At 39.0% G+C, this 8,907-nt stretch overlaps 1 protein-coding gene across 1 annotated transcript; it reads right to left on the bottom strand.

Moving 5' to 3' along the window:
- Positions 1-1,703: 1,703 nt before the first annotated feature.
- Positions 1,704-6,394, bottom strand: LOC144966724 (U-actitoxin-Avd3r-like). Its single transcript, XM_078903494.1, has 3 exons — positions 6,231-6,394; positions 4,093-4,270; positions 1,704-1,794 (listed from the first exon to the last, which is right to left on the bottom strand). The coding sequence occupies exons 1-3, from the start codon at positions 6,325-6,327 to the stop codon at positions 1,791-1,793; spliced, it is 279 nt and encodes a 92-aa protein (XP_078759620.1). The 5' UTR covers positions 6,328-6,394; the 3' UTR covers positions 1,704-1,790.
- Between the last annotated feature and the right edge of the window lie 2,513 nt (positions 6,395-8,907).

The raw sequence follows: 8,907 nt of genomic DNA, 5'->3' as shown, positions 1-8,907 counted from the left end.
TGTTTGCAGATTATAAATGTATAAGCACATTTTAAAATGCTCTCATTTTAAAATAGAAAATAAATAACGTTTTCTATTAAAAAACCCTGTTAGCTTTTGGCCGACAGTTTATGTCAATAAAGTTTTGATATTGTAACGAATCGGGCCGTTCCTGGAGAGTCGATAGAGCAAGATAGCCCGATTTGCCAACATAGAGAAAAGACTAGGATAAAGATAGACAGAAATGGAACTCGTTGATAAGTTCCCTGGGAGTGGGAGATCAGGCCAATGTACTGGACCTAGCCTGATCAGAGGGAAGAGAAAGAAGGCGAAAGCCCGTGGTTCACGGCTAGACAATGGTAGCGGAGTAGCAATGATAAAATATAGAAAATCAGGATTAACAAACACGATTACATATATTACGGAAACTAAGTTACATCTACAACACAAATAGGAACGACACTGCTCAAGTTATCCATTCATCCTGCTTGTCTCTCTCCTGACATCCACGAATAAGGAACATATCTACTTCTTCTTTCAGCTTATCCCGCATTTGCAGGGATACCATAATGAATGCCACATCCATACATCTCGGTTCAGAGAGAGCGTCATCTTCCTCCAGGCCCAGTTCTTTCATATCATCCTTTATACCCTATCGCACCATCTAGTCTTTGGGCGTCCCTTTTTCCTCTTTACAGCTATTTGTAAGTCCAATATTTTCCTTCCCACGTACTAAATTCTCTCGTCTCTTTAGATGTCCGAACCATTTCAATCTATATTCTCTCATCTTTATTGATACATTCTTCACTTCAGTCAACATTCGAGTAAGGAACACCACTATAATAAAATATGATAAAACACAACAGCTACAATGGCGGTATCGTGTTCAGCTCAACAAAACTTAAAGAACTCCATCTGATTTCCCGCGCCTCGCTTTATATATATATATATATATATATATATATATATATATATATATATATATATATATATATATATATATATATATATATATATATATAATGATGGTTCGAACCCCTGATTAGGTCGTTGAGGTGTTCAGAAAACCTATCAACCCGAGGAGGGTTCGGACAACTCCGGACTCGTTCGCCGTACTCATGTACCCTGACCAACATCAACCTGAACACGTAGGATGAGACATGACTCCTGTTAGGCGCTGTTGCAATATTTTTTTTCGACACATAGACAACGCTGTGTTAACGTCCAGGTACTCATTTTACACCCGAGTGCGGTGAGAGAATATGAATAAAGAGCCTTTTCCAAGGACTCGACTTATGCGCCGTTAAGGAGAGTGACACGAACCCTGGTTATATATATATATATATATATATATATATATATATATATATATATATATATATATATATATATATATATATATATATATATATATATATATAATAATAATAATAAAAACAAAAACTATGAACCAAGCTAACGCTTGAAACAATATTGTAGAAGATCATAATTATACTTGAAATGTTATATATATATATATATATATATATATATATATATATATATATATATTATATATATATAATATATATATATATATATAATTCCCTTTATTCATCCCCATGTGGAAATTTGTCTTTAGGATCTATTCCACGGGAAGACTGGAATAACCCAGGCGTTAGCCGCAGTGCAGCGCCGCAAAGTGAGCTAAGCCGAGGTGACTTGCTCAAGGCCACACAGCTTAGCGGCGTATGATCGAACTCGGTACCTTTCGTGTACGATGGAAACGACTGGAGCATAGAGGAAACCACCGACTACTAGGAGATCCTGTGTTATCTGGGGAGGAAACAGAGGCATACACGTTTAAACAAATGAATAGCAAGACATTGTCTTCCGCGGCTATGTGGTCTTGTGGTGTGACACTCGCTTTCGGATCGGAAGGTCCTGGGTTCGAGCATCGTTCGGCACATTGTTGAGTCCTTGGAACGGGCTCTTTACTCCTATTATCTCTCACCGTACTCCGGTGTAAAATGAGTACCTCGCCGTTAACAGCTTTGTCTCTGAAAAACAATGTATTATCGCCTAACAGGCGTTAAGTTCTACATGTTTCATGTTGTTGTTTGTAAAGAGCTTTGAGTACGTTTAGTGGATATCGCGAACTCCCAGGTTTGAGAGTTTTTGCTAAGATGAGGGGTCATTTAAATCGATCGATATTTGAAGGACGAGTTTTCTGGCCAAATTTTCAAAATAAGTGTTGTTTTTTGTTTTTTTTTCAGAATCGGCAGACAATATTATTAACAACGACAACAATAATAATAGCTGAAAATTTAAATGTTTTCAAATAACAAAATGAGCAACAGAATTTGAAGAGGCTATTTAATAATCCCCCTGACGCCGATGACATCGCGATGCCTGGTTGTTGGTATCTCCCTGTCTGTTTATTAAACTGTTCATTGTCGTACTATGGAAAAAAAACTCAAATTAAAAAAAATTTGGCCGTAAAACTCATCCTTTAAATATAAATCGATTTAAATGACCCTCATCTTGGTGAAAACTATATGAAACCTGGGAATTATTATTATTAACCTCGCGAAGTCCCAGGTTTGAAAGTTTTTGTTGTATTTCCAAGATGAGAGTCATTCCAATCGATCGATGTTTTAAGGACGAGATTTCTGGCCAAATTTTTTAATGCGTGATTTTTCAGAGTACGGCAGTTAACTGGTTAATAACTCTATCCATAGCACCTGCTGGATTTGGGGGGCGGGGGGGGGGGGGGTTTCTTATCCATGGAGCTAGCTCCTCTCCCCCTCCACCCCCCGTCCCGCCTCCAGTCTCATCCTCTAGCTCCTACTCCTCATCTCATTTCTCTTTTATCTTTCTATCATCCACGTCTCACTTCACCTACATTCATGGATCCCTTATCTCCCCTCTCTACCCTTTATTCCTATCCATACCCCACCATTTTTTTCATTGTTTCGAGGTCCAAGTGTATGTCTGCCGCCAAAAATTATATTTTAAATAAATTGAATTAAACTTTTAAAATTTTAAAAATAAAATACTTCTACTACTACGACGACTACTACTACTACTACTAATACTACTACTACTACTACTACTACTACTACTACTACTACTACTACTACTACTACTACTACTACTTCTACTACTACTACTACTACTACCACTACTACCTACTACTACTACTACTACTACTACTACTACTACTACTACTACTACTACTACTACTACACTACACTACTACCACTACTACTACTACAACTACTACTACTACTACTACTACTACTACTACTACTACTACTACTACTACTACAGCCTTTAGTAAGATAATATAAGATAAGATAAGATACGTCTAAGTGCACAAATTGGCGGATCTGATAAGCGTACGCTGTCTTGGGTTTGATTTAACTCTTTCAGCGCTGAGGCTATATCATTCGCATTACCGTCACAAAATGGCTGACACCTGATTGAGGCAGCATGAGAATGACAAACTAAGACAAAGTGACATTCGAATTCGGCCCAAAATCTTCAATTAAAATACCCCCCCCCCCCCCCCCCCCCTCTTTCCCCCTAGGGCCAATTGAATGTTCTGATGAAAGAAATGATACCAATGGTTCAATTTAGAGTACTTTTGTAGAACGTGTGATTGGATTACATTATTGTTTTTGCCTTTCAAGACCTGCCACACTGTGCGGCCATTGGCCAGTAGAACAGATTCTGCTCTGGCCGCACAGTGTGGCCAATGGCGCTGAGAGAGTTAAGTCTTATAATTGTTCATTCCGGTTCAGATTTCCACCACGAAAATACGACCTAATCAGTATCGGACCGTGGCCTTCGTAAAGTTATGGCCTGACACTGACCAAAAAGTGACGTCAAAATGCCAGTCTTTTGCCACAAAAGAAAACAAATCGTGAGTTGTATTCAATAGTTCAACCAATGAAATAACTTGTTTCCATGAGCTCTACTAACGACAACTCACAAGGCGGTACAAAAACCAAATAATGACATCAAACTGCCAGTCCTTTTGGATTTCAGTATCAGGCTATAACATAACGATGGCTACGATCAGACCCGCAAATAAATTTATGAGCGCAAGCTGATTTCAATCTTAGTTACATCTCATTGTCAGGCGAATTATGAATACAAGCTCTTTCGCATTCTTCCATAGTCCAATAACTGTTGGGGCCGAGCAAACAGCCCTGGTTTTCCAGGCAAGTTCCTGATGATGGGTCATAGTAATACTGGATGTAATCTGCAGCACACGATATCTCGTTGTCGTTAGGGGCGCAGGCAGCTGAAATGAACAAAATGGCGAGAGAGGGAGGGAATTACATTGTGTTTATCGATAATAAGTACAGCTTGGAGAAGAGTTCTTGGACTCTTCGATAGATGGCAGATGAGATATACTACTACTACTACCACTACTACTACTACTACTACTACTACTACTACTACTACTACTACTACTACTACTACTGCTACTACTACTACTACTACTACTACTACTAATACTACTACTACTACTACTACTACTACTACTACTACTACTACTACTACTACTACTACTACTACTACTACTACTACTACTACTACTACTACTACTACTTCGTGGTCACTCGCATCTGGTTGAACGGTGCGTTGTGACGATGCTTCTGGGCGGGTTTACGACGGTGCACGAATGCGGTACGGAATTTGCATCTTGGATCGATCGTCATAACATAGTAGTCTGAGCACCATCAGGAGCTTCTGCCTAACGGCGGCGACCGTGACGTAGAGATGTCGCTGTGTGGACGTGGATCTAACACCACAAAGTATCCAGTTGAGCAGGCAATAGGATGAGTTCGCGACTGTGCATAAATGGAGCGATGAATTCGCCGCCTGGACTACGGACAGAGATGCATACACGAGATGGAAGTCGGTTTCGACGAATTCAATCCCTCGAAGGGGCGGGGACATGCACTCCTCGAAACTAGGTGTTCATTTCCCAGGCTTCTCCACCGGTAAGGGGAGACGCTGGATGGTAGCGAATCGGCTTCGGTCGAGACCCTGCCTCACGGCAAAATCGCTTCACCAGTGGGGACTTTCTACCTGTCCAACATGTACCCGATGTGGGCAAGAACCCGAAACCGCAGAGCATCTAGTTGAACTGTTTGTTGTGACGAGGCTTCCGGGCGGGTTTGCGACGGTGCACGAATGCGGTGAAGAATTTGCTGATTGGGTCGATCGTCATAACATAGTAGTGTGAGCACCATTAGAATTGCTACGCCTCCTGGATAGACAGACCATCATAATGTTTTAGTGTGAGACGCTGTAGCAGCCTCGATAGTTCGTCAGATCATTGAATCGTATATTGAAGTTCATGATGTAAAACCATCAAAAGCCGCTGCTTATTGGAGCCTTGTCATGGTTCATAGGTCACTAGTATTGTTTACATCTTAAACAGTTAGCAGACCTACCAACTTGGAAAATTTTTAAAAATCGTATTTTCCAGGACATAAAGACTGTAGTCGCTATATTTATTTATCTTTGAAAATCAACAATTTCCCCTCACATGGGTTAAATAACACTTCAAAATCATTAAAATTATGTAGCACGGCATCCATATTCATTTTCAACAAGTTTTAATGACTTGGAGATGCTCATCAAGTTATGAAATTGGACCCAAAATTCCGTAATTCTACGATTTTTTCGTAATGGTAGACAGGTCTGAGTTAGGCATACAGTTTTATAATTGGTTTGTCCAGCCCTCTGTTTTGACAAATATGCATGAAAAATATAGCTGAGCTTATAAAAGACCTTATGAATAAATATAGAAAAATAAGAGAAGTCTAGTTAACAGCAGAAGCATATTTACGTAACAACTTCTATGTGTTATATGACGTTCATTGTCTTACCATTCTTTACGTGCATAGTATTTCCTTATGTACTGTGAAAGCCGGCAAAAATATTTTGAACATTTAAAACATTTTTTTGGGGGTATAATAGCTTTACTCAGTTCTCAAGCACTAAAGTAAAAAATCATGGTGATGTAATAGATAAAGCATTGCGGTACGATTTGACCTCGGTAAAGTGTGGAGAAGATTTATATAAAATTTAATATTCTTTGTATTCAATTATGTGCATTATCATTTACGTACTTCCTATAAACTTCAATAAATTTAAGTCCCAGCAACTCTTACGTATGAACTCGGGATTCCTAAGATTTTATGAAAGATAAAAATGAAAAAGTTTTTTTTTTTTTTTATTGGTCTTACCGTTTTCGTGTGTGGATCCAGCGTGCACTAAACATAACAAAATGGCGGTACACGCCACCAAAACATAACTGGTCTGTCGGCCTCCAAACATCTGCATGGTCTCGAGTTAGGCTTGTCCTCCGAAAAAGATGGTCTGGCCGTGACAAAGAAAACGTTTGCGTGTATGTAGAACGTTTGATCGAGTATGGAGAGGGATCTGACAAGTTTTGAAAAAGACAAAAGCATTTATAACCATGTGATGATCTAGACTTTGGTCTAGTTCTGTAAATGTCAATGGACAGTAAAAATGTAATTGTAATCATGATGGTTTAATGTCCGAATAATCATGACATAATTTGACAGGATTTAGATGGGCATATCGTGTTGTTCAACGATTATCTTTGTCATGTATCATGAGTTTATCTTGGACTTTTTTAAAGCCAAATTAGATAAACAGCTCGTCGACAACTCGGATGAGTGAGGCGAACATACGTCAACTGTCTACATATTTACACACACAAACACACACATGTACATACACACACTTATGGTGGCGTTTTTTAATTTAATGCATATCCGTTGGTGGTGTAAAATAACGGACCGCGAAATATCTGTCAAACATAAGAACCTAATAGGACCTTGCGTGAATTAAACCCTTGTCGGTCTCTCAAAATTGACGAATTAAGTTAGAACAAAGTAATTACCCTATGTTATTTGGTTCCATCCTCGCCTTCTCCCTCCCACACACAGCTGTGATTGTGTTCAGCTGTTAAATGGCACGAATCTATATCGCACGTAAAACAAAATTATCTTTTACTCAGTACTGTTTGCTAATTTTTATTACTACGAGGTTTATTACTACTATGCGGCTATGTGGTCTAGTGGTATGACACTCGCTTTCGGATCGGAAGGTCCTGGTTTCGAGCCTCGCTCGACGCATAGTTGAGTCCTTGGAAAAGACTCTTTACTCACATTCTCACCGTACTCAGGTGTAAAATGAGTACCTGGCCATTAACAGCGTTGTCTTTGTCCGAAAAATTGTAATATCGCCTAACAGGCGTCATGTCTCGTCCTACATGTTAAATGTTGCTGTTGACCAGGGACCCCTTGTAAAGCGCTTTAAGCACGTTAAGTGGATATTGCGCTATATAAAAGCTCAATTTTTCATTTTTCATAATAATTGGGTGTCCTCTTAGTGATTAGGCGATGGGTAGATTGTAACGCGATAATTTTGATAATGACTTAAAGGCTTTATAATATATTATGTCAAATGTATATAAAATAACAGCAGAAAACCGCACGTATGTCCGCCTAAATGACATTTGATTTAAGTGATCATTTTAATGATTATAAGCGGATTTCGAAATACTACATAATTAGTTGGTGCCATGTGGTGAATCCTCTAGAGAAGAAATAAAAAATATCTGGAAATTTTCGTTAACAGATGACTAGAAATTCATGGGGCTTTTTTATCGTATAGATGTGACTTTTTTGGGGTTTTTTGTTTGCTTTGTTTTGTTGTTTTTTTGTTGTTTTTTTTTTTTTTGTTTTTTTTTTGTCTGTTTGTTTTTCTTTGGTGACAGCTTATCATACAATTATCGTACACTGCTGTGCTGTTACTAATTTTCTTCTTCTAAGGATGTAAAACCGTATTTATGAAACAGTGTAAGTCGAGAACGGTGTACCCGAAACGTCCATTGTCTGTATTGTTCCCATTCGAAACAGTGCCAGAATACAGGGAGAAAATCCACCCCAAGAAGCACGTCTTCCTCGACTGGGGATCGAACCTGAGACCTCCCTATTACTGGTCATGCGTCCTCCTATCATTACACCACATAGGTCAGTCGATTGGACGATTTTAATGCCTATATTATTATTCACAAGGGTACGGGTTTTACCGTAGCCTTCGTAAAGTTATAGTCTGACACTGACCAGAAAATGACGTCAAAATGCCAGTCTTTGGCCACAAAAGAAAACAAATCGTGAGTTGTATTCAATAGTTCAACCAATGGGACCCCTTGTTTCCATGAGCACTACCAACGACAACTCACTAGGCGGTGCAAAAACCAAATAATGACGTCAAAATGCCAGTCTTTTGGGTTTCAGTGTCAGGCTATAACTTAACGATGGCTACGGTTTTACGCTTTTAACCCTCGTTTACGTCACACAACAAAACCATTGAACACGAAAGAACGAAGACATGAGAGTAACTCCATTTTTAAGTTTTTTGAAAATATCAAATTTCTTTCTTGCTTTGTCTGGCACTGTTACGTACACGTTTTTTTCCAATCTTTATCGTGCGACAGTGCCTGCTCCTTAATTTCTCAATTTGATGTGTTCAAAAAAAGAAATGGACATTTTCAATGTCTTCAAGCGAGGTTTAGAGCCTAAAATGCGACCCCCTGTGAAGCGCTTTGAGCACATTTATTGGATATTGCGCTCTATAAAAGATCAGATTTTTAGAGGGTTCACTTAAGTATGTACGAGAGTTTAAGCCCTTGGTTGTACACTGTCTTGTGACTGGTGTTTTGAACATATATTTTTTTCTTGTTATCCTATTCGTGTGTTGTGTGTCTGTGATGGCCTGGGCCATTCCTGGGCCATCCGCACATCAGTGTGGGTCGCTTGAGTATGTGACCCCAGTGTGATGAATAAGCTATACTATTGCATTATGTGATACTGGTAGTTTAGTGGAAGT

The sequence above is a fragment of the Berghia stephanieae genome, chromosome 2 (assembly GCF_034508935.2).
Source record: "Berghia stephanieae isolate SIO BIC M18660-M18661 chromosome 2, UCSD_Bste_1.3, whole genome shotgun sequence".
Lineage (NCBI taxonomy): Eukaryota > Metazoa > Mollusca > Gastropoda > Nudibranchia > Aeolidiidae > Berghia > Berghia stephanieae.
The sequence above is the reverse complement of the archived record's forward strand: the minus strand, read 5'-3'. Positions and strand labels throughout refer to the sequence as shown.